Source organism: Juglans regia, chromosome 10 (assembly GCF_001411555.2).
Source record: "Juglans regia cultivar Chandler chromosome 10, Walnut 2.0, whole genome shotgun sequence".
Lineage (NCBI taxonomy): Eukaryota > Viridiplantae > Streptophyta > Magnoliopsida > Fagales > Juglandaceae > Juglans > Juglans regia.
The window spans coordinates 35813997-35839282 of record NC_049910.1 but is presented as its reverse complement, the minus strand read 5'-3'; the positions used below and the strand labels follow the sequence as shown (position 1 = coordinate 35839282).

At 35.1% G+C, this 25286-nt stretch overlaps 2 protein-coding genes and 2 long non-coding RNA genes across 6 annotated transcripts; 1 reads left to right on the top strand and 3 right to left on the bottom strand.

Annotated features, from left to right (window-relative positions):
• Window positions 1-2494: 2494 nt before the first annotated feature.
• Window positions 2495-4982, bottom strand: LOC108989299. 2 transcript variants are annotated; one of them, XR_004802510.1, is made up of 6 exons: window positions 4879-4982; window positions 4446-4517; window positions 3656-3790; window positions 3186-3266; window positions 2979-3072; window positions 2495-2757 (listed from the first exon to the last, which is right to left on the bottom strand). It is a non-coding gene; the product is annotated as an uncharacterized LOC108989299 (long non-coding RNA). The 2 variants fall into 2 exon arrangements; XR_004802511.1 differs by lacking the exon at window positions 4446-4517.
• Window positions 4983-5918: 936 nt separating this feature from the next.
• On the bottom strand, window positions 5919-8702 carry LOC108992702 (inorganic phosphate transporter 1-4). The gene is made up of 2 exons (XM_018967333.2): window positions 8620-8702; window positions 5919-7968 (listed from the first exon to the last, which is right to left on the bottom strand). The coding sequence occupies exon 2, from the start codon at window positions 7860-7862 to the stop codon at window positions 6294-6296; it is 1569 nt and encodes a 522-aa protein (XP_018822878.1). The 5' UTR covers window positions 7863-7968; window positions 8620-8702; the 3' UTR covers window positions 5919-6293.
• A 1728-nt stretch (window positions 8703-10430) lies between these two features.
• LOC109014988 lies at window positions 10431-11493 on the top strand. Its single transcript, XR_001999813.2, has 3 exons — window positions 10431-10615; window positions 10717-10800; window positions 11394-11493. It is a non-coding gene; the product is annotated as an uncharacterized LOC109014988 (long non-coding RNA).
• Window positions 11494-12659: 1166 nt separating this feature from the next.
• On the bottom strand, window positions 12660-16083 carry LOC108994495 (inorganic phosphate transporter 1-4-like). Of its 2 annotated transcripts, none has more exons than XM_035694900.1 (2): window positions 15940-16083; window positions 12660-14573 (listed from the first exon to the last, which is right to left on the bottom strand). In XM_035694900.1, exon 2 carries the CDS (start codon window positions 14498-14500, stop codon window positions 12872-12874), a length of 1629 nt encoding a protein of 542 aa, XP_035550793.1. In that variant the 5' UTR covers window positions 14501-14573; window positions 15940-16083; the 3' UTR covers window positions 12660-12871. The 2 variants fall into 2 exon arrangements, with proteins under 2 accessions (XP_035550793.1, XP_018825275.2); XM_018969730.2 differs by lacking the exon at window positions 15940-16083 and adding an exon at window positions 15815-15912.
• Between the last annotated feature and the right edge of the window lie 9203 nt (window positions 16084-25286).

Genomic DNA, 25286 nt, shown 5'->3' with positions numbered 1-25286 from the left:
ACTAGCATGTAAACATGAGCATTTATAATATTTGATAAGTAGAACGAAACATTTACTTTCAGAAAGCAGAAACAAAATATTTTCTTTCCGAATGCATAAACAAAACTTTGTACAAAAACATCAGAGCGAAATTTTCAGAAAAACAAACTTATTACCGAAAAGAAAATCCTTTGGCATTTCCAAACTGAAACATTATAATTAAATCATCTCTCAGTATCACATCGGGACAATACCATGTTTAACCCCTGTGATAGGGTTATAAACCACCATTATATCCGTGGCTGGGCCATATTCCATGTTTCACCTCCGTGGTAGGGTTATAAACTACCATTATACCCGTGACTGGGCCATATTCCATATTTCACCCCCGTGATAGGGTTATAAACCACCATTATACCCGTGGCTGGGCCTTAACAGAAACAGAACAGATTTCATCGAAAATCCGATTACAATCATATATAGAATCAGAACTTCATGCCAAGGTTTTCAGATGACACATCATTCCAAAACAAAATACTGATAAGTTTCAGATCATTTCACATGTTCGAGACAAACATAAACAAAATATTCTCATTTGTTCATAACAAAACTTCTAGATTTTCATATTCGTTCTTTTACATAGTTCAGAAACAAAGTACACAAAACTAGCTCATGTCTACACCAGTCATGACAGAAAACACTTTCTTTTATATTGAATTTATGCATATGCAGAATAAACATCTGAGGTTGTTTTCAGATCATTTCTTTTCAAAACAAACATGCTTATTTTTCAAGGTCAACCTCATTTTATTTCTTTTATGCAAAACTAGTATATGAACCCCGCTTGCCTGGACAACTTAGCTTTTCAGAATTTTCCTCAAAAAGGTCGAGTCGACTATAAATCGTCACCTATAAAAATAATCACATAATTTCCGTAAGTTTTCAATCAATCACGGATTTCGATATTTAATCCTTAACTTCTAAAATAACCTATTTTAATATCTCAAAACTTAAAACTCTCGTAATCCCAAGATACATCATCACTTCTTAAAAATCTCCAATATTCACCATGACCATCGTCAAACTCAAAACATCAATATTCAAACCCGAAACAGCCAACAAATTTCATAGGATAAACTAATCTCACACAAATAACTCCATCATCAAATCCAACCGACCCCCCTTACTCCTCGGACTCAGTCCGGCACAATCAACAAATTCACAGTAAATAAGAATTAGCGCATAAATATATTTAAATCTCAAAAGTTCTTTGAGAAAATACTTACAATGCTATAATATAATTTTTGAAATATCACAGAGGTGCTAGAAACGGCAACGCAGCAGCAAAACAGTACGAAATGCACTGTGGCCTGGGTCTCAGAAACCTACTTTTGAACGGGTGTAAACGAAGACCCGAGATTGATAGGGTAGGGCCTAGGGATGTCGGTGAAGCTAGTGGTGGTGGTAGTTGGCCGTGGGTGGCGACGCAAATGGTGGTTGAAGTGCAAAAATATCCAAAACGGAAATATTAATGGTAGGGTTTCACCGGTGATAGATCGGAGGTGGGGTTGGGTCCAATGGGTTGCTAAGAGGTCGAGGATGAAGTGGTGTGAAGATGGTGGCCGGAGGTGGTGCGACGGCGGCGTGCGAGCACAAAGAACGTTGCGGCTTCAAGCCGTGCGTGGAGGAGAATGCTGGCGAGTTAGGGGCTGAGATTGATGGGGAATAACGACCGGAGGGAGGGGAAGCTGTGGTGGTGGGCGGTGATGGTCACGGCGGCGCAGCGGCGGTGGGCTGGGTGAGCGAGGAAATGCACGGGAGAGAGGGTGAAGCAGTTCGCGCGGGAGAGAGGGCCGAAGGAGAAAAGAAATGAAAGAGAAAAGAAGAGGAAAGAAAAATAAAGGAAAAAGAAATGAAATCCAATCCTCATAACTTGGGTCACAAAAATGATTCAATGGAAACGATTTTAAAACCACAAGTTAAATAAAATAATTTAAACGTAATAGTAAAGTGAAATTAAAATAATTAAATCTCACAATAATTAATTTAGAATAAAGAGATTTTAAACGAATAACAATAATTAATAATAAGAAAGCACTTCAAAATATAATTTTCACAAAATTAAAAAAAAATCATAAAATAAACTCACTAAAAATCCAACAATTTTAAAATAAGAGAATAATTTTTTTAAATAAATAAAAATAATCTTTCAATAAAAATACACTAAAATACGAGGTATTACATGCGTTCATATTGTAAAATTCCTTTATATCTCAGCCTCATTGTAGCGGGTTCAACTTTCAACAAACAAACCAAAAAGTGGCTGGCCTTGCCCATTTACTCAACGAATTTGATTGTTCATCCAACGGACTTGTTTTTGACGTGAATGCATATTGGTAAAGCTCGTCTGTTAATCTGCTGGTCCATGTAGTTGTTGCAATCTTTCAGTCTTTTAGGGTTTTATTTTCGACTTTGGCTAGGCGGGTGGGTGGGTGTGGTGGGTTGGGTTGAATAAAAGACAGTTATATACCATACCTAACTTGATGGTACAAAGGAAAGAATGACTTGTTTTTCAATAAAGAATCCATCTTTTTCTTTTTCGCTTGTACCTCCAAAAAGTGGGAGATATATGACAAAGGTGAGCACTGCTATAATGCTATGATGCAAATTCAACTGAGTACATATTATACACATTAGGAATAGATTTTAGACCGCATGGTGCTGCTATTCATCTTCTTCATTATCCCCGCCCAGGTTTGAGGTGTCATACTCGGAATCCTGCTGAGCGGAAAAAATGTACTCTAGCTTAGTCTCAATTTGGTAAATAGTGAAAAAGAAAAAGAAAAACAATAATAATAACAACAAAATGCATCTAGGACAATTTAACTTTGAACTCGCCTTGTCATATGGATTCATTTCATGTTCCCATTTGTACACATAATCGAGATCACATTCTTTATGAATTGAACTAATTTTTTATAGCAAGAATAGGAACTAACCTCATAATGCCTTCTGATGCTATTTTGAATTGCTGTGACTGCGCATCAATATCAACATCGGCAGGATAATTCCACTAACCTTCAGAATAAGTACCTGCAAATTGCAAGAACATGATCAATTTAATCAACTCAGTAGGAGTTCAGTTCGGATGTTCCAGCCCAGTTGCAGCGCAGAAGCCAACTGCTAAAAGAAAATAAACTACTTACTGTAAGAAGTGTGAAGGGGTAATCTTCTGTTCCACCATTAAGCAAATCAAAGAAATGTCTCACAAGCAAGATGACCGTAAACTACAAATTCAATCAACAAATTGTCACATACATAACTCTGTAAATGAACATCATGAACACAATAACTGCAGATGAAATGTTCAATGCACTGGTGGGATTGTGGCCCCAATATAGGGCCCCAAATGCTTGATCATTGGACAGTCTGAATGCACTTGTTATTAATGTATTTTGGTCAATGCACCTCTACAACTACCAATATGGGTTGCTGCATGGCAAGGAGATGGTCAACTAAGTACCCAATTTTGTTATTATTTCCACATTTTCCTGAGTCCAGCTCAGCATGAGTTTTCATAGCAAAATTGATCGCAGTTATACAATAAACATTGGACCACAAGGACATTTGTTACCATTTGGGAATCTAAGAGATTTTGAATAAAAAACAAACTTACTGTTAGGGCCAAGGATCGGCAGCAAGAAGCACTTCTATCTGCAACAAAACGATCGTGCACTGCGAGTACTCGCTCAATTTCCTTAATCCTGGATTAGTCGGCCCTTGCTCTCTTCTTGGAATTTTCATGCTTTCTCTGTTAACAATGTTTGTATTCATATGGATTAACTAGTTAATGGTGTTACTTACTACAGGAAAACAACAAAAGAAATGACAAATTGGATTAGTCAAAGGGTGCACATTTCGAAAATTGCAACCATTCCCTAGTTAACAGACTATAATTATTCTCAGCAAAGTCATCAGGACATAGAAAGAGTGCAAATTTCATGGAAAGTGCAGCCAACTTATGTCATCTGCATGCAGAGGAAGCCCAATCTGACCATTTTTTTCCTTTTTTGTTATCACTAGCCCCACGAATGATTAGTTGCAAAGCATGTCAAAAGCAATTTAACGTTTCATGACCCAATAATATAAAGAAGATAAAAAAAAAAGGACTTCAGAATGAAGGAAAGTAAGCAAAAGACAAATTTGAGACACCCCAGAATCTAAAAACAACAGAAGGACGATGAAAACTAGTTTTAGCAAGAACTAAAAAGACCCAACTACTTTGAATTACAAGAACAAAAATACATAAACATACAGCCGAGCTATTCATTTTAAACAAAATCCAAAGGAGAAAAAACAAGCGCACACACCAACACAATAGACAAACCTTCCACCCACCAGATACAAGAGGGAAGAAAAAAAAGGGAACCCAAAATCAATTCCTTTTGAATAAGATAAATTTGAACCTAGAGACATATTTCGCAGATGGTGTTCCCCTTCTCGTTGCACCACCTCTATATGCAATCTCTGTATGCAAACTGAAAATGAAAAACGTTTTTTTTCAAAATTAGGCACAAACAGAACATAATCACATCAACAAAACAAGCAGTAATTTATAATTGTATGACTAAAGCCAGTAATCTAAAACTAGCCAGGATAGAATGCAACCTCCAATCTCTAGCTAATACTAGATATACATCATCCAGAAACGACCCCATTAATTTCTAGCAAAATACCATTAACTTACAGCTCATATAACTAAACCCTAGAGGAAAAAAGAGATGCTGTAAATGCATAGAAAAAAAATAAATGTATGACTAAACCCTAGAATCACGGAGAAAAAAGGAGTAATACGTGGAAAAACTTGAAGAAGATTATTTACAAGAAACTATACATTACCCCTCCCGTAGATCTGTGGGCTTCGCGTCGGTGGATTGAGAGCTTCAATTTGAGTGTGTCGAACTCGCAGAGAAGAAGAAGAAACCTTAGAGAAGAAGAAAAAATCTTGGAGAAGAAGAAGAAGAAATCTCAGAGAAGAAGAAGAAGAAATCTCATAAGAAGAAGAAATCACCGAAGAACTAGAAATCGCACTACAGAGGAGCTCGGGGCTTCGGAGGGGGGGGGGGTGAACTCGAAATCTCAGTGCAGAGGAACTCGAAATTGCAGTGCAGGGCTTCTCGGGAAATCACGTTGCAGAGGAGTTCGGGAGCTCAGGGGGGTGGGGGGAGAAGAAGGAAAGAAACGGGAAGAGAGAAGATGAAGAAATAAATAAGGAGGGAAGAAGAAAGAAATGGTGGGGGTTGGGGGGAGAGGAACGAAAGAGACGAAATGAAAATTCAAAGGGCTGTGCTGCGCATCAGCCGGATGCCGCAGCACACCCTTCATAATTTTTTTTTTTTTTCACCCCAGCACATTAGGTGTGCTGGGGCTTCTTCACACAGTAGAAGATTTATTCAAATTCAAAACGAAAGTAGCTGCTCCGTTTGGGGGGAAGGAAAAATATTTGCATCAGCCAACTATTTATCACACACTCAACATATTTAATATATTGAGTTAAAAAAAAAAATTAAATACAAGATGTGTGAAGAGTGTAGGCTGATGCATAGAATTATCCAAGTTGGGAATCCGCCATTTTATCATGGCTATATATATATATATCTCCTGATCATGATGCAACATGCAACATGCAACATGCAAAGATGCAAGTTTTATGAACATGCACACTCCGAGGGATGATGCTAATAATGGCAATCAACGAGGGACGGGTTTCCTAGCTAGAAAATGATCATTTTGGCCTTTCTTCTACGAAAACTTCAACACATAATATTTCTTGTATGTATCCATCAAGGAATGCTGAGATGAGTGGTGATTAGAGATAGTGGCACTTGAGGATTCTTCATAAGTCATATGCATTAATGCACCTCTGCAATGCAACCAAATTTCTTTCAAAGAAAGCATTTAATGTGCAAGGATATAGCACAATCTAATTGAAGTGGAGCTAGAAATGTTTTGCACACTGAACAAATGTTACAGTCTACTAATTTTGGGCATCCATTGACAAGATGTTCTAGAGAAAATCATGACACACTAAAGAGATCAATGTATCCCTTTTATCTTAGATCTTGTTATGTTCAGTCACCCTTAAATCAAAACACTTTAAAATGTGCCAAGTAGTAAGAGTGACTGGAAAAAATTGAGATGAAGAACGGCATGATTCCAAAACCATGGATAACTTAAAAAAAAAAAAAAAAAAATTGACAGAAATGGTCTTGTTACTGTGAACTTCCGGCTACTACGTCTTTTTCTGTCTATGCTCAACTTTCATCTTCATTCTCACCCGACATCTCCTCCAGAGATTTACCCTTTGATTCTGGCACCAGGAAAGTGAAGAGTAGGCCAAGTAAGTTGATCACACCCAACACAATGAGTGAGTTCTTCACCCCAATACCAGCAGGGTACCCTGCATCTGCCTTGGCCTTATCCTGGTTCTGAGCTAAATACAAGAAACCGAATGCTCCAACCATAGCTCCAAGCTTTCCTGATGCTGCAGATATGCCATGGCAAGTAGACCTCAGCCTGGCCGGGAAAATCTCAGCTGGCACGACAAATGTGGTGGCATTGGGCCCGAAATTTGCAAAGAAGAATGTCAGTGAATACATCACCACAAACCCAATGCGGTTGTCCTTATGAGTCCAGTGATTGTAAGGAAAAGCCAGGGCAAACATGAACACTGTCATGAAGAAGAAACCCATTAGTTGGATGGCGAACCTTCCCATCTTGTCAATCAAAGCCACTGTGAACCAGTAGCCTGGAACAGTACTGCATAGAGCAATCAGTGTTTGCGCCCTTGCAATTCTGAAGACCTCCTCGATGGCATTCATGGTCTTTGCCGGTGGAATCCATCCAATTGCACTGAAGATATCCTTTTGGAATAGATTCTGGCTGTAAAATGCAATGTCAAGCAAGAACCAGGTGCTTGTTGTTCCCAGCAAGTGAAGTCCATGGCGATGAAGAAACTGCTTAGAGAACAAACCAAATGAATTGGCTGGTTGTTGAGCAAGCCGCTCAATCTTTTGTGGTTCTGCTTCAATGTCAACCTGGAGAACCTTGGACATATCATTTGCAGCCTGGTTTGCATTCTTGGCAACAAGGGCAGTGTAACGGGCAGTTTCAGGCATCTTCATCCTCCAGTAGTAGGTGAGTGCAGCAGGAAGAGCACCAACCATCAGAATAATACGCCATAGATAATCCGCTTGAGGGACAGTGGAGGCAAGTGGATCAACTTCATAAGCGGGAGCATCAAACTTGGCCTCGAATATGGAAGCCATGATAATAGCAAACACACCACCACCTAAAATGCCAAAGCCCTGCATGGCAAACACTGCAGCAATGAAGGCTCCACGAGTCTTCTTGTTTGCATATTCGGACATAATGGTAGCAGAAAGTGGGTAGTCACCACCGATGCCAAAACCAAGCCAGAACCGAAAGAAGCAAAGGGTGCTCATAACAGCCTTTGCGCTGTGTCCAAAAGAAAGAGCTGAAGCAACGGAGCAGAGAAACATGAGCATCAGAGTCAAGCCGTAGACTTTCTTTCTGCCCAACTTGTCACCAAGCCATCCAAAGAAGAGCTGGCCGGCGAGTGTTCCACAAAGTGCAACACCATTAACAGCAGCAGATACATTGGGAGGCAATGTGCCGGGCTTTGCTGCACCATCGACGTGGTAGTAAATGCGGCCAAGCAATTTGGTTACAAGGGATATGCAGAAGAGATCATATGCATCGGTGAAGAACCCCATTCCAGCAATGATAATTGCAGTAAAATGATACCATTGAGTTTTGGCACCATCAAGCGCATTCAACACCTTCAATTGTTCCTTGGCCATGGTTATTAATTAGGTACCTCAAAATAGAGTTAATATCTGCTTTGCCTTTCCTCAATCTCTTTCCCTCTATTTTGTCTCCCTGGCTGACGAGCTCTTTCTCTCTGATCTGTTGCAGAGAAACACATGACACACTTTCAATAATAATCATCGGATCTTTCTAATTTTTTTTTTTTCTCCACAAGGTTCATTCATAAAAGGAAGATCAAGCTACAGATTAATTAGAGGATGTTTAAGAGTTACAAATTAACAGAAGGGTCTTTATCACTGGAAATCATCGGATCTACGTTCATAGAATGGAAGCCATCATAAAGTGGTGACAATGAACATTTAGAACTGGAAGAACGGCAAACATCCTAAGGCCATCAATTGAATATCCTATCGGCTCCTTGATTTCTTCTTCTACTTCTTTTATTTTTTAAAAACAAATTGGCTGGAATTTTTTTTTTCTTGTCTAAAAAGATAGTTAGGGATCAGAATAATTTAGAATAAATATAAAATATTCTGGAGCTATTCAATCAATTTGACACGTACAAATTAATGCAACCAAAAAAGAACGACAATGATGATAATGGAATTTTGGTAGATTTACGATAGACATAGAGCAGCTTTTGATATGCAATTATAGTCATTATAGCAACGAATTCAAGCACAATGAATATACAAAAAGTAAACCAGAACGTGAAAAATGGAAAAAAAATGAAAAACTAGAAGAAAATGAAAAACAAGCCTAAAGAATACAAACATGTCAGAGACAAACCTGAATTTGCTTGTTTTGAGACTGCTGTGAGAGAGAGAGAGAGAGAGAGAGGGAGAGACAAGAAGAGGTTAAAAGATGTGTGTGATTTATAAGCATGAAAACTTCCTTAAAATAGGCCGGAATATGTGGCTCGCATATTCCCCATATTTTCAGGTCTGACCACTCTGTCATCACTCATCATATTCTGTTTCGGAGGGCCGGCATATTCCTTAGAAATTCCCTCCTAACAGTTTGCAGAATTTTAACTTGGTGATCAGAAGATGTTGAATTGGAGATCAGAGACCGTTCGATGATATGAACCTACTACAACGTTCAATTTAATACCGTTGGTATGAGATCCTTGACATTCTGAGAGAGATCCAGATTGCTAAACATGAAGGTCCCTTATACCTCGAATCTTGTTTGTGTGATAAAAACGGCATATTTGGAAAAAAAAAAAAGGAACTAATTAAGCCCAAAATACATGTCTAGCTCAGCTAGAATAGGAAAGGTAGGCAAGGTGATTACGCTAATAACGATTACAAGGCGAACTGCGGGTAAAATCCCACCCCCACCACCCTCAATGGCATCTCCTCTCCATCCTTTTGAAACTCCAGGAACTTGTTCCTCACAAGTTGCTAATAAGTTAATAACGGTGTGGGATGCCAAAGACTCAAAGGACATTTTATCGGAAGATTATCGCTCAATTATGTTGAGTTTGTGGAGTCTAGTTTTGTTGGTGTGCCAACTCGATTTGATGACCCGACTTAACAAGGATGCATTATGATTTTTTTGACAGATTTTCAAGGAGGCTTGTATCATGAAGCAGATTTTTTTGGTACTGTTTGCGGTTAGAAAAAGCATCAGGCAGAAAGTTTGTTGAACAGGTGGCTCGAGCAAAGTTTAGGTAGAGAGTTTGCTCGATAGGTAGCTCGAGTGAGCATCGGATAGAAATATTCGCTCGAGGTGTGCTCGACACTCCGCTTGAGTGAATAGCACTGAAAAATGAAAATTAAGATTTCTAGCGTGTGACACTATAAATATGTATTTAATGAACAATTTAGTACGTCCTGAGTGTTCTAAATAGTGAGATTTCGTCTTAAAGTGTATTTTGTGATTCCCTATTATAATAAACTCATCTGAATCTCTATGGACGTAGATACATAGCTGAATCACGTTAATTTTGTGTCATGTGATTGATTTGTTTGTATTTACTTTCACTTGTTTGCATCGTTGTTTTTCACAACAAATTATCTCTACTCAAAGGCCTTCACAAATCAAAGGTTGACACATGGAGTAACGAATGTGTCACGGCAAGGATCTTTCGAAAGAAAAGCTGATTTGTAAATGAAAAATGATAAACACTTCTAGTGATCTTAGATCACTCCACTGTCTAAACATAATCTAAAACGACTTCGATACGTGGGGAAAGGTGGGAGCAAAATGTGCTGCAATTTCTAAAGCAGAGTATCAAATAATAGGTTCCAGAGGTGCAAGTTCAACATGTTTATAGGGATGGTAATAGGGTAGCTCATGTTTTGGCACGTTTTGCTTGGAATGTTGATGATATTATTATGTTGCAGATCAAGCCCTTTGGTTTGATCAAACTACTATGTTTTGATTCATCTATGAATGAAAGGTTTGGTTATCAAAAAAAAAATAATAGGGATGAGGCGTTGCTCTTGCCTTGTTCTACAATTTTGAATCTCACTCTCTGTGAAGCCCAAGCCCATGGCCTAGCCAACTGAAGCCCAGCCCGAAGACCCTCGAAACAACACCGTTTTAGTAGGTTAGTCATCCCCTTTCTTTTCCTTCCCCCACTCCCCGACGGTTTCCACCCATTTCTTTTCTCTCCTCTGTTTTGCCGAAGTTTTCCCCCTTAATTCAGAGTAATTCTATTATCTCCACTCGGCAATTCAGTTTTGTCCCTTGTGGTTGGTTTTTCCCCTCAAAACTTTAGCTCTCTCAACAGACTCATCGCCTCTTCCTCTCTCGCTTGGTGTTCTTTTGTCTACAGGTATCTCTCTCTCTCTCTCTCTCTCTCTCTCTCTCTCTCATTTTACACCTTGACTCCGAAACACAAGGCCTTCACAGTCGACACTCTCTCTTTCTCTCCAGTGCAGATTTTTGTGTTACATTTTCGTTAGTCCTTGAAGCCTTGCAACCATCGAAGCCCACCACTAGTGACACTATTGTTCGCCGGTAACCCATTCTCATTCTCTGTTTCTCTCGCCCACACACACACATTCACTTCAAGTTATTTTATTTCACTCCAATGAAATTTCTGGGACATGATTTCATATTGTGTAGTCCGTGGGTTTTCTTTGGGCATTTTTTTTTGTGTCAGCAAGCACCATGTGTTGGAATGGTTTCTGAGTTTGGATTATTTGGGTGGGACATGCAGTGAATTTAATGGATACTCTGGGTTGTGTAGTGGCTGTTTTTGTACTATTCGGGTTTTATACAACCTTTGGTGTGGAGCGTAAATTATTTGGAGGTACATTATTTCTGAATTGGTTGAGTTGTTGGTGGTTGCTTGGAGTTAGGGGCCATTGGAAGGGGTTGATATATTGATTATTTGAGTTTGATGTTGGCTTCGGTGGGTGTATAGGTCAATATTGAAATTGGTATATGGTATTTTGGGTTGAAGTGTGGGCTGTCCAAGTGATTATATGGCTATTTGAGTTGAGTTAAATTTGCTTAAGTATGGTTTAGAATTTGGGTCTTAATTTTTAGATCGAAATTGTGTTATTGGTCTTTAATATTTAGTTTATATATTTTATTTTTATGAATAGGTGACGAAACTGATAGAGGTCATTTTCAAGGCATAGATAATACGTTGCATGAGTCAGGTAAGCGAGATTCCTATACTAGATTTGCATAAAAAGAAATGAATTGAGGTTGATTTGTAAAAATATGCATGTTGTTTTAAAAAGAAAAAGTGAAAAACAACCTCTGTATATATTTTGCATTCACTCATGAGATATGTATGAAAGAGAAAAGAAATGCTTTTGACATAAATAGTGTAGACATGAACAATATTTGACATGTTTCTGAAATGTGCACAAGAGCGAATATGAAAATTGAGATTTTTGTACATATGATATGAAAATGATTTGGATATGTTTTTTATCAAATGAAAATGATATGAATATATTCAGCACATGGTTTGATATGATATGAATATGAAAAACCTTTGGCATACTTATCTATTTTGATTTTGATTCTGAATATGTTTTTGATATAATGATACTGGTTCACGTGATATGGTTGGTACCAACATGATATGATATGATATGAGTGCACCCACTTTGGAAACAAATTGGTATTTTATGTGTTCTTTCTTGTGTGCACACTCGGGACTCTGAGATTGAAAAATGAGAAGTTTCATAATATGATACTGTCTGGTTTGGCCACTGGGGATATCACAACCCTATCATGGGGGTTAAACATGGTATATGATATGATACGATATGATATGATATGATAAGATGAAGATGTTTAGTTATGTTATGCCAAAGCGTTCTTAAATATAAAAATGATTTATGATTATGAAAAGATTGAAAAGTCGCTCTGATGTTCTGATAATACGTTTTGAGATGTGCATATGAAAATGAAATGTTTTGCTTCTGCATACCAAACTTTTTAAAAATGACTCATGTTTACACACTAGTATAGGTTTTCTACTTACTGAGTTGTTGATAACTCACCCCTTATCTTCATTATTTTTCAAATGATATTAATGACCCAGCTGAGGGTCAGGAATAGAAATTGGAGCTTGACTAGATATAGATAGAAGGTCGAGTACCTAATGGTACCATTGTTAGTAGAAAGGTTTGACTTGAGTATTTGAAATTCTTTATATTATTTGGATCTATTGAGACTTAAGATGTATTAGTTTATTATGTTGAGATTTAAGTATGTTTTTGGTTTAGTAAGACTTATGGATTTATCAGTTTGGTATGTTATGACTACCGGGAGATTGTAGACCCCTTGATTTATTATTATTGAAGTAATAACTTTGTGCAATTTGTAATGTGTTTATTTAGAAGATATGAAATTGATTTTTGCTTATGAAGTCTTTAGAGATTTTTATATATGTTAGGAGACATGTTTATAAGTGACAGGTAGTAATTCTCCAACTCACCTAGGTATGGGGCATTACACTCTCAACATCTGCTCAATGTCACACTGACTTTGGGCTTCTCTCACATAGAGAAAGGGGGACTCGAGGCATGATTCAGAAAAAACTTATTAACTAAAATCTAAGAGACTAAGACAGAGGAACTGTCCTCTTATTGTACGAAGATGAATGTTCCAACTCCTGCATTTCTCCATTTTCGTCCTCATTCTCTCTAGACATCTCCTCCAAGGATTTTCCTTTTGATTCGGGCACCAAGAAAGTAAACAGAATCCCCAAAAAGTTTATTCCACCCAACACAAGAAGAGAATTCTTCACCCCAATTCCTGCAGGGTACCCTGCATCTGCCTTGCTCTTGTCCTGGTTTTGAGCCAAATACAAAAACCCAAAAGCACCAACAATAGCCCCGAGCTTCCCAGATGCTGCAGATATGCCATGGCAAGTAGACCTTAGCCTGGCCGGGAAAATCTCAGCTGGCACGACAAATGTGGTGGAATTAGGCCCGAAATTCGCAAAGAAGAAGGTTAGTGAGTAGATCACTACAAACTCAATGCGGTTGTTCTTATGAGTCCAGTGGTTGTAAGGAATAGCCAGGGCAAACATAAACACTGTCATGAAGAAGAAACCCATCAATTGGATAGCGAACCTTCCCATCTTGTCAATTAAAGCCACTGTGAACCAGTAGCCTGGAACGGTACTGCATAGAGCAATCAGCGTTTGTGCCCTTGCGATTCTGAAGACCTCCTCGATGGCATTCATGGTCTTTGCCGGTGGAATCCATCCAATTGCACTGAAGATATCCTTTTGGAATAGATTCTGGCTGTAAAATGCAATGTCAAGCAAGAACCAGGTGCTTGTTGTTCCCAGCAAGTGAAGTCCATGGCGACGAAGAAATTCTTTAGAGAACAAACCAAATGAATTGGCGGGTTGTTGAGCTAGCCGCTCAACCTTCTGTGGTTCTGCTTCAATGTCAACCTGAAGAACCTTCGACATATCTTTTGCAGCCTGGTTTGCATTCTTGGCAACAAGGGCAGTGTAACGGGCAGTTTCAGGCATCTTCATCCTCCAGTAGTAGGTGAGTGCAGCAGGAAGTGCACCAACCATTAAGATAATCCTCCAAACATAGTCTGCTTGTGGAACAGTTGAGCCAACTGCATCAACCTCATAAGATGGGACATCAAACCTGGACTTGAATGCAGATGCAATAATAATAGCAAATATACCGCCAGCTAAGATGCCAAATCCCTGCATGGCGAAGACGGCAGCAATGAAAGCACCACGGGTCTTCTTGTTGGCATATTCCGACATGATGGTGGCGGAAAGAGGGTAATCTCCGCCAATACCAAACCCAAGCCAGAACCGGAAAAAGCAGAGTGTTGCCATGACAGACTTTGCATTGCTGCCAAAGGAAAGACCAGAAGCAACGGAGGCTATAACCATGAGCATGAGAGTCATGCCGTAGACTCGCTTCCTGCCCATCTTGTCTCCAAGCCACCCAAAGAAAAGTTGGCCGGCTAGAGTTCCACAGAGTGCTACGCCATTAACAGCTGCCGAGACGTTGGGAGGCAAAGTTCCAGGCTTTGCTGCGCCATCGACATGGTAATATATGCGGCCAAGCAATTTGGTGACAAGAGATATGCAGAAAAGATCATATGCATCGGTGAAGAACCCCATTCCAGCAATGACGATTGTAGTAAAATGATACCATTGTGTTTTTGCTAGATCGAGCGCGTTTAGCACCTGTAATTGGTCCTTGGCCATCGTTTGACTTTTCTAGCTCGCTCAGATGCTTAATTTTGCTTCTGTGCTCTGCCTCTCTCACTAGCTTTCTTCTCTGCACATTTGAAGTAAGAGTTAAGGTACTTGTGTGACCAGCAAGTTTAAATAAGAGTGCTAGAAAGATTTTTAACCCAATTGTTGTTATCTATAGGAAGTTTCATAGCAGTTGGTGATGTTGGATTATACAATTAATAGCCTCATCGCTTGGTTTTGATTTAAAATTCTAGGTCCCAACTATCAAAGACCCTGAAAATTACAAAAAAAAAACTGCAAATGTCACCCATATAATTTATATTGGGGTGAGTCTTCTATGAATCTGCATGTCCCTCAACTACTTTGAAAACAAGAGACAAGAAAATACTCACAACTGGACCGATTTGGTTACACAAAATCAAACTATTTCATTTCATCTCATATAATAATTATAATTTTTTCAAATTCTCACATAAAATATAATAAACAATTTAATTTTTTTTAATTTTAAAATAAAAATAATATTATAATAATATTTTATTTAACTTTCAACAAAATATTTCATTTATCTCATTTTATCTCACCTGAACTGCGTAACTAAATCCATTTATACAAATTGAATTGGATGAAACTACCTCCTACCTTCAACTTTAGCTTTGAAGAAAATTCTGTGAAATTACTTATGTCTAGACTCTTAAAACCACAATAAAATGGTAATTTAGGTGAGATTTGGATAGTTAATTAAGACGAAAATTAAATAAAATATTATTTATTATTATTATTATTTTAAAATTTTAAAATATTAAATTATTTATTATATTTTATATAAAAATTTAAAAAAATTATAATAATCAGATGAGATCATTAAAACCAACGTACAACAGTAGGTACAACTGCTCCACTTTTTCTCATGGCCCATAAAAACGATTGTTTCCGGAGTGGTTGAATCCTATACACTCCTGCTGGAAGTTAATTAATATTCAAAACTAGCATGAAAACCATACCAGATTTCGACAGTTTTTTTAATTTTTTCCTGATTTATTTTAACATAATCAAAGAACCCCGAAAGCCAGTAGCCAAAAGCTCAAAAACAAAAATGAAAAGATTAATAGAGAAGGCTTTGAGAATGAGAAGAAGCAACCAAACATACAAACTCTTCTTACTTAATTTGCATGGATGAAGATCAGTTTCTGAAAAGATATTAATATAACTTTCAAGTAGTTTTAAATAATATTCATGCATGATTGGATCCCGAAATATAGCAGACTGCTAACATGATAATATCAATATTCATGCATGACGGAGAGAGAACAAAATGCTTACAGGAATCGACGACAATCCATATATATGATCCTTAAAAACACCAGTTCGAGGAGACAGACAAGATCTACTCTAGAGAAATTAACATGTTTAGATCAGAGAAGTTTCCAAATAATAATAATACCGACCTGATCATCAGCTTTCCATTAATCTTTCTCGGAAGCTGGAGCTAGCAGTAAAAATGATTGAGAAAAGTGTGAAATCAGAGGAAGAAAGAGAAGCAGAAACTAGAAAGTAGCAAGGCTTGCAGGGAAGAGAATTGCCATAAGCTGTATTTATAAGTAACTGCAACGAAGCCAAAATATAAAGCGTATTCCCGGCCCCCACCACCACAGCTTCTCACGATTATCCCATCCCCATCTCCCTCTCCTTCTAGTCGGTCAAACTATCTGTGCCGTCACTCGTCACGGCGTGCTTCTTTTGCCCTTAACTTGTTGGCTAATTATTTGATACAATTTTTTTTTTTAAATATATAATTATATTCATTTTCTCTTTATTTTTTTCAAATTCGAGATTTAAATTGCATTTAGATAGGTATTTTGTTAATAATAGTAAAAAAATAATGATAGAATATTAAATAATAATAAATAATAATTAAAAATATGTAAAAAATAATAAAAAAATAATAAACAGTACCCAAATTAAGAATGAAAGAAGATTGTTCGGATAACTCATAACATGTTGAATTATCAAATACCTCAAAAAAAGAAAACTGAGTGAAATAATTAAAAAGTATATAGTCAACTGTGGTCGACTGCTCTATTGTATGATCAAGCTTTTGATCAGGTGGGACCTGTCTAGTGGTCCTTGTTTCCCCCACCATTAAAATGCCTTTGTTGAATTCTAATTAAGTTTGACTTTCACTTTAAACTGCGTGTTGCAGTTGCACATGAATTGAATTGGCTGCGGAAATGAATGAGTAGTATGTATTCATAATTTTACTTATATTTTATTTGAGTAAAGTTAAAGAGAAGTTATTATAATAATATATATTTTGTATTTATTGTGTAACTATTTTTAATTAATTATTTTTAATATTTATTTAAAAGATGTATGGTCTAGATGATACTATATCATGTATATAAAATGAATGTTTTTAATAGTAATTTTTATCTATATTTATTTATTTTATTTATAAAATTTATTCTGTTAATTTTTTTTAAAACTTAAAATTTAATGTATCAATAATTGAAATATAGATAAATAAAAATTTTAAAAATTTTAAAATAATTTAACATTTTTCGTATGGGTAAAGAAAGAAAAAGGAAAATCGGCTGAGGATTTTCTTGCTTTGAATGTGAATAGAAAGGGTAGGAACTTGGGAATGGGGTTTTCCTCGAAGTACGCAAGTGAGAACGTAAGACGTACCAAATTGAAATTGGGGGAGTCTACACTCAACAAAGTCCGAGTCAATGCACGCAAAGTCAAAAAAGCAGTTTGGCATATTTTAATTGGTTACATGAAAATAATTGCTCAACCACTTTGTTCTTATATATTCTTTGCACATTGGGAGTGATAATTTCCAAGCAATGAACTCCAAATATCTTAAGCAAAGTTGTTGGACATGTCCAATAGTTACCAAATATCATCTTTAGTTATACTTAAATCTAAAATGAAAAACATCATCTCTGATCTATTAATGGACACATGATGGGTCATGTCTTACATATTTGCAATGCCAAACTTGGGTAAACTAACTCGCTTTAGGGTTGTTTTGAGCATTGAGGTTTTCCTTGTTGGAGATTAATGTCACAGCTAAAGTCCCTGGTTAGGACCCAATTCAGTGAAAGCATATGGTATACATGAGATTGGATGTTATATATAGTGGAGCGAGTTAAGCGAGACTTGTGTTATAGAGCCAATCCCGGCCCCAGGCAAGGTGTTGACAAGGAAAACAAAGGAGCTCAAGATTGCTCAAGATGGAGACTACGGGCAGCCAAGTAGCAGTTGAAGGCCAGACGCCACTCTTAACACTATAAGAACAAGAATCTTCGAAACACACAACATTAAGGTCTATTCATAAGGTAAAAAGGTTGGAACATTCAGTCAGCTCTATGCATGATTAATTGTTAATTGCATTTTCTTTGAGAAACTAACTTGATCTGATTTGGAACTTCATCATGCAACCCAGCCAGGCATATATAGTTGTGTATTCGAAGTTGCAGGTTAAGGCTCAAAGACCATTCATTATTACCAGGTCATGCTCGCGAAGTGAACCAACATTTCTTGTAGGTATACATGTTGAAGGAGTAATGTTATTTATCATTTCAATTTTCATCATCTTATGATGTGACATTAAATAATTAGAGATTATTTATTATATTCTAAATTTTCTTCATAGAAACGGCCAATAACAAACACATGCATCTAAAAAATTTTCAATTAAATTCTCGTAACATACCCTTAGGGCAGGTTTGGGACACAAGATAAAATATAAAATTTTCATCTCATCTCATCTCATTATTACACTTTTTTTAAATTCTCATACAAAATATAATAAACAATTCAACTTTTTCAAATCCCAATATACTTTTTTCAAATTCCAAAACAATAATAATATTAAAACATAATATTTTAAACTTTAAAACAAAACATAAAATTTTCATCTCACCTCCCAAATCTACCTTAGCTTTGGCAGTCTTGTTTTGTTATTAAAGAAATCATGGATACCATGTAATGCATTAGTACATTAAAAAAATAAAAAAAATTAAATATCTTGTCAAAATCAAACGATGATACAAATGATATGTAAATTAAAGCCACAAACTATTAGACTCTATTTGAATATTAAAAATATCTTAGATGATCTATGAATAATAGTGTAAATAGCCGTGAATATTATTAATGAATAATTTGTAAATAATAATAAAAAAATCTAAAAATATCTGAAAATAATTATTTTCTCAAATATACCCTTGAACTGTTGACTTTAAATTCTATTTTTTTCTGTCTCATCCATGATCAGTGAGTTCGTGTGTCCTTTTCCCCTTTCTCTTTTTTGTAGGCTCTCGCAATTAGTTTGTCAAAATGTGCGAGCTTCTTCGTAGAAATTTAGCTCATGAGAGTCCCTACCTCCCTTGTCCCTTCAACATTATGTCAATGTCATGCTTTGAAATATCCATTTCTATTTTTCAGATAAGTGGCCGTTTGAAATATAAATATGAGCCATTATATATATATATATATATATATATATATATATTATCATGAGTTAATCTACATATAATTTCTAAATAAAAAGTACTGTTAACATGTAAAGCCATACAACTATGTTTAAAAAAATTAAAATTATAATAATATTTTTTTAAATAATTCTTTTTCATTTTATCTTAATTTATCAATGACACTACATGTGTAATCTTCCACTCAAAAATGAAAATAAAATTTCTCTATTATCATTGTCCACCTTACATATATATTATTATATCGTTATTATAAGTTTTAAATTTCTTGAACCACTAAAACCTTAATCATCACTAATATTAGATAAGTTTTGATCTCGACGGGCTAATTGGCAGCCTAGGCTGCCTAGCTATAGAAGTCAATTGGATCGGACCAATTCTATCCGATCGAATGTATAGAATATCTTAAGAAATAGATCTATTCGGTGAAATATCTTCAAAACTTTAAGAGATCTTAATTTGATTAATGAGGATAGAATTGATCATTTCCACGTAACCCTGATATCACAACCCAAATAGATTCCCAAATTATAAGGTGGCTCATGTGGTTTCAAATAAGTTTTTAGTTATAGAGTTGATAATCATGGAAGCACTATAAAAAATATGCATTTTTCAGCGCTCAAAATCATCGTAAATATTCTTAATAATCGTTGCATTTGATCATTTTCGACTATTTATAAATCGCTATAAGTTTGCCGAAATCCTAAAGCCACTTTTGATCAATTTCAACGATAGATAAAAATCGACACAAAAAATTACTATTTCGTCGATTTTAGCCTGAATCAAATATTACAAAAATCGATGGATATAATCTTCTCGTTTACCATTAAAATCATTGAGAAAAGTTATTTTCGGCGATATGTATCGTCACAAAAAGTTAATAAATTGTCGGAAATAACTCATTATTGTTTCCACAATTTGAAATGGTAAATACTCTAGCAACAAAGTGATAACACAAAAGTAATCTCACAAACTGACATAACTTGATGTGATTCGTCAAATTGTAAAATTACTTTTATTATAAAATAGATTTAACGGATCAAATGAAGACACATAAGTTTGTAGGATTGTTTTTGTATAATTCGTGTGTGGATGTAGCAGTCCTCATTTGAAATTATCCTCATCATTAAATATTTCCAACGGGTAAGTTTCGCCGCAAATAGTTTTTTGCAGCGATTTCATTTGCCGCAAATATGTTTTTGCTATGAAAAATTATTTGCGGTGACTTTTACTCGTTGAAAAAAGCGTTTCAAAAAAAAAAACACAATACAGAATACAGAAAAAATATTATACACATCCAAGTTTTGCAGGCTTCACAATTTTACCTTACACTATAGATTGCACTAATATTCTTTTTATATACTCAAAAAAGATCCAAAGTATGAGCTACTAATATGATCAAAATTGGCATTGATTGTGTTTTACAATTAACCAACCAGAGAAAGCATTCTGCTTGATAGCTATTCTCTCCAATACACACTATTTAGTATTTACTGTAATCCCCTTGTGTGATCTTGTTTTTAGAATTAGTATGCTTTACAAGACCGATTGATCTAAACCTCTATAGCTAAGACCATTACATGCTAACTGCAACTGCAATATACAATATCAAAGACAAATTTTGTTCTAGGATGCTCATGTTCTAGAGGCGCTTGGAACTCATAGAGACTCTATGGAATGAAATGTGGAGAAGTCAATACAACATAATTAGTTCATTTTAGGCAACTTGCAACATCTTTATTAATTCTGTCAACTCTCCAATATAAACTGGGATTGAAGAAGTGATTAAGCAATTCCTAAGCAGCCTGAGAGCACAGAAATAAGAGAAACAACTCAATAAATTTAAGAAACAAAACAAAAACAAAAGGCACAACTTTTTATGATACGATTAATGTTTGCTTAAAAGTTTGGGTATTTATATATAACTCACAAATATCTTAACTTTTTCAAATCCTGCAAATGAGGGAATCCAATACTTGATCCTTTCAAATCAGATATCCTCCTGATAAACATGACAGACCAGTACAAATCAAATGTACCATTCTTCAGATTTCACATTTCTACTCAATTAATGTCTGGGAAAGGAACATATACTCATAATTCTTCTAAGTTCGTCAACCTGGATATGTTAGAAGAAATGGGGCCTTCCATTTACGTGCCTTGCATATCATACTGCCAAAAAATATCCTTAAATACAACAGAAAGAAACTAAACTTTTATGACTCCAAGAAGGGAAAGATGGCAGATAGAAGGAATGGAAGTACAAGACTCACAATCTTGTAAGATTGATCCAATTCTCAACAAAATCGGGTATTTTCCTTAATATTCTACTCTCATCTATCCTACTGCATGCAGTAGCTCAAGTTTTAAAAATTTCTGAATTTTAAAAGCTGCATCTCCAAATACAGTTTATGACACAACTTACAACCTTCTAAATTATTTAAATTGTCAACTGCTATGGAGAAAACTACTAGAGGATTGCAAATAAAATTGCAAATAAAATTTCTCTATTATCATTGTCCACCTTACATATATATTATTATCGTTAATATCATAAGTTTTAAATTTCTTGAACCACTAAAACCTTAATCATCACTTATATCAGATAAGTTCTGATCTCGACGGGCTAATTGGCAGCCTAGCTATAGAAGTCAATTGGATCGGACCAATTCTATCCGATCGAATATATAGGATATCTTAAGAAATAGATCTATTCGGTGAAATATCTTCAAAATTTTAAGAGATCTTTGATTAATGAGGATAGAATTGATTATTTCCACGTACCCTTGATATCACAACCCAAATAGATTCCCAAATTATAAGGTGGTTCATGTGGTTTCAAATAAGTTTTTAGTTATAGAGTTGATAATCATGGAAGAAACAACACATGATGATGTGCTCGATCTTGCAGATTATATTATATATAAAATATTTTAGAATGCATTAATGGAGGAGCTAGATTGGCAAGATAATTCATTAATAATCCGAACAATTGGCATGCATGATATTTTTTAGCCTTAAGTCAAACGAGAATCAACTACATATAATAGTACTTGAACCAACACATACACATATATTTATATATAAAGAGAGAGTTCTTCTATTTGCAACTCAATGTGCAGAACACGCCAATCACATCATTTACATGGCAAAATCTGATTTGTGAAATTCAAAATTTAAAGTTTCTATTTCAAATCAAATCATGTCATGCATGTAAGTATTTTGCGCCAAGTGTGTTATTTATCTACATCAATTTATAAATAGAATTTCTCATACATATATATATATATGCTTAATTTATGTCTTATACCATCTGTTTTACTTAACCCATTCATGGGATGTTTACATGTACGTGTCCTACTTTAAAAATGAAAAAATAAAATGAAACTATTATAAAAGAATTAGTTTTATTATGAAAACTAATTAATAAATTTGTGATAAATCCTTTCTATCTCTTTGTTATAAAACTGTCAGTTTTTCTCCCAAACAGAAAAGTACATTTATCACAAGTTTCGCAGTTTGATATCCACCACAACCAAAGAATAACCAATATTACAATATATGACCAGGTTACCTATATCAAATCGTACAGATCAAAATGAGGCACAAAATATATCAAGAACCGAAATGAAAATAACAGAAATATAAACTGTAAAAGGAAATAAAAGGAATATAAGAAAGAACACACCGATATACGTGGTTCGACCCTAATTAATGGTCTACATCCACTGCAGGAATGACCTCAGAGAAGCCACAGAGATCTTTATTTATAAAAAATACTTCACAGAGAAGCTTCAGTACACCAGAGTTACAAAACCTCTTAGAACTCATAAGAAATCGCACTGATTTCTTCCTTCTAAGAGCAAACCCTAGAAAGCCCTAGAAACCCTAGAAACCCTAGAATCGCCTCCCTTCTCTGCTCTCTCTCTCAAACTGCCGTATTTACACAAAATGAATCATCCATCTAGGGTTACAAAGCAATGAGATATATATATATATATATATATATGTGCCAACAGATGCCACCACGTGTAGATATCCAACAGTTCAATACACATCCCTTCAGATTAAAGAAGTCACGAGCATCTCACGTGCTTCCTTTTAGTTCTACCTTAAAAGCTTCAGGTAAGTCAAAACGCCACTTGCATATCTATCACTTACAGACATTTAATAAAAGGACAAAAACACATTAGTAATTAAAACAACAAATAAAATGTATTGACATACATATTACAAAAACAATAAAAAGGCAGACTAAATATATACTAGATGTAGAAGATCAAAGGCTTTTGCATGATGCGAAGGAATGATACCAAAAAGAAAAGAAAAAAGAAATAAAGAAGTCTCGTGAAATATAATGTTGAATAAATAATTACATGATAATCGAGGTTAATCGTCAATGTATTATTATTTATTTTAATTTTGGACGGCAGTTGCAAGTAGTGATGACAATCATAATATTCCCAACATGAAAGAAAATAATTTATTAAATAAACAAAGATGGTAATTACCAAATAATGGTCCATGGAGTATACTGTTTTATTAAATCTAAAGAAGTTAACATATAAATTGAGTGAAATGATATTTATAGTTATAGAGTGAGCAAGTGCTGAAATTTTTTTTTTTTTTTTAAAAAGTGAGCTAATTAGAGATCTACATTAAAAAATTAATTTTTTAATAATAAACATCACTATTTTTTCAAAAGGAGTGCGTGATACTTATATAATCCATGATTGTATCTAACAATATTACTCCAATTTCTAATTTTTATATAGGAGGAGAGGGCCAATTTTTTTTTTTTTTTTTTTTGGGGGGGGGGGGGGAACCATGTCATGCATGCGTTATGTTGCGTTTAGATGTTAAACTGAGTTGAGTTGAGATGATAAAATATAGTTAGAATATTATTTTTTAATATTATTATTATTTTGGATTTGAAAAAATTAAATTTTTTATTATAATTTGTGTTAAAATTTAAAAAGATTATAACGATGAATTGAAATGAATTGATGATCCAAACGTGCGAAAGTGGTCCAACTCTAAATGAATAAAATTGCATATAATGAAAGTCTCCTTTCTCCGCCACCCGGCCCCAGGTCCAACCATGAGTGCTCCAATTACATGAATGGGCCATGCATGGTTCAAAGTTCATGAGTTTCCAAGATCCTTCATATCACTAATTCATAGTATGATTGGCATAACTTCCGACCTCCAAAATAAAAGTTTGAAGTTCGAAACCCCATCTCTCAAGTCAAAGGAAAAAAAAGAACCCTAGAAGGAAAAAGTGCAACTTTCATCTTTAAAAAGAACCAACTTGCATTGGATGCATAATACATATATAAAAAGGCATGCACCTGCTTAATTTCTTCGAACCTACTCAATGCATGGGATTTTTATTTCGTGGGGATCGCACAATAACTACTGCATTAATAGCCAGCCCACCTCAATCTGTTTACTCCATGATCTGTTCAACTTGAAAGAGCAATTAAAGTTGGCATTTGGAATTAATTACTTGAGGTTCCTGGAAAGTTCCTCCCAGCTCTTTCTGTATGCTGGGAGGAAGGTTCAAGCTGGTAGGTTTATATACAACTATATAATGTTTATGTTCATGAATAAATTAATCACTCGTTAAAGAAGAAAATAAATAAATAAATATTGCCTGCTCATATGTCAAACTATATAAAACTGACATGATCTGAGGATCAGATCAGAGGATCAAAGTTCATGAAGTCAATGGTTATAATGGACCATTAAAGTTGATCATCATGAAGTCGACTGGGGTGGAACGTACAACTCATTTATTATTTGAGCTAATTCGAATTTGTTGAAGAGTAACTTAATTTTTACAAAATAGATTATTTATACTATATATCTTATAACTTTATTTTCAAATCTAAAAACAAATTTTAAATTTTTTTGTAAATACTTTATATACATGATATATCAATAATTATATTTATATATATATATATATATATATATATGAATTCAAGTAACATGATATATAGTAATACGAGTATAATTTCCTTCTGATTTTCTATATACCTAGTTAAGATAATCTTATTGTAAAGTTAAAGAAAATACTAAAAAATTAAATACGAAGTTAGTAATGTTTATAGGGTTTTATAAGAGTGAAGCCGAATTTTATGTTTATAAATAAATTGAGCCAAACTAGAGTTTAACTAAACCAAACTCAGGAGGCTTGTCAAGCAGTCTTGTCTTTAATTTGCATTAAGATTGTGCCATATCACATATTCTTGTATGTTTTTCGTCCTTCTCAAAACCCACATCACATT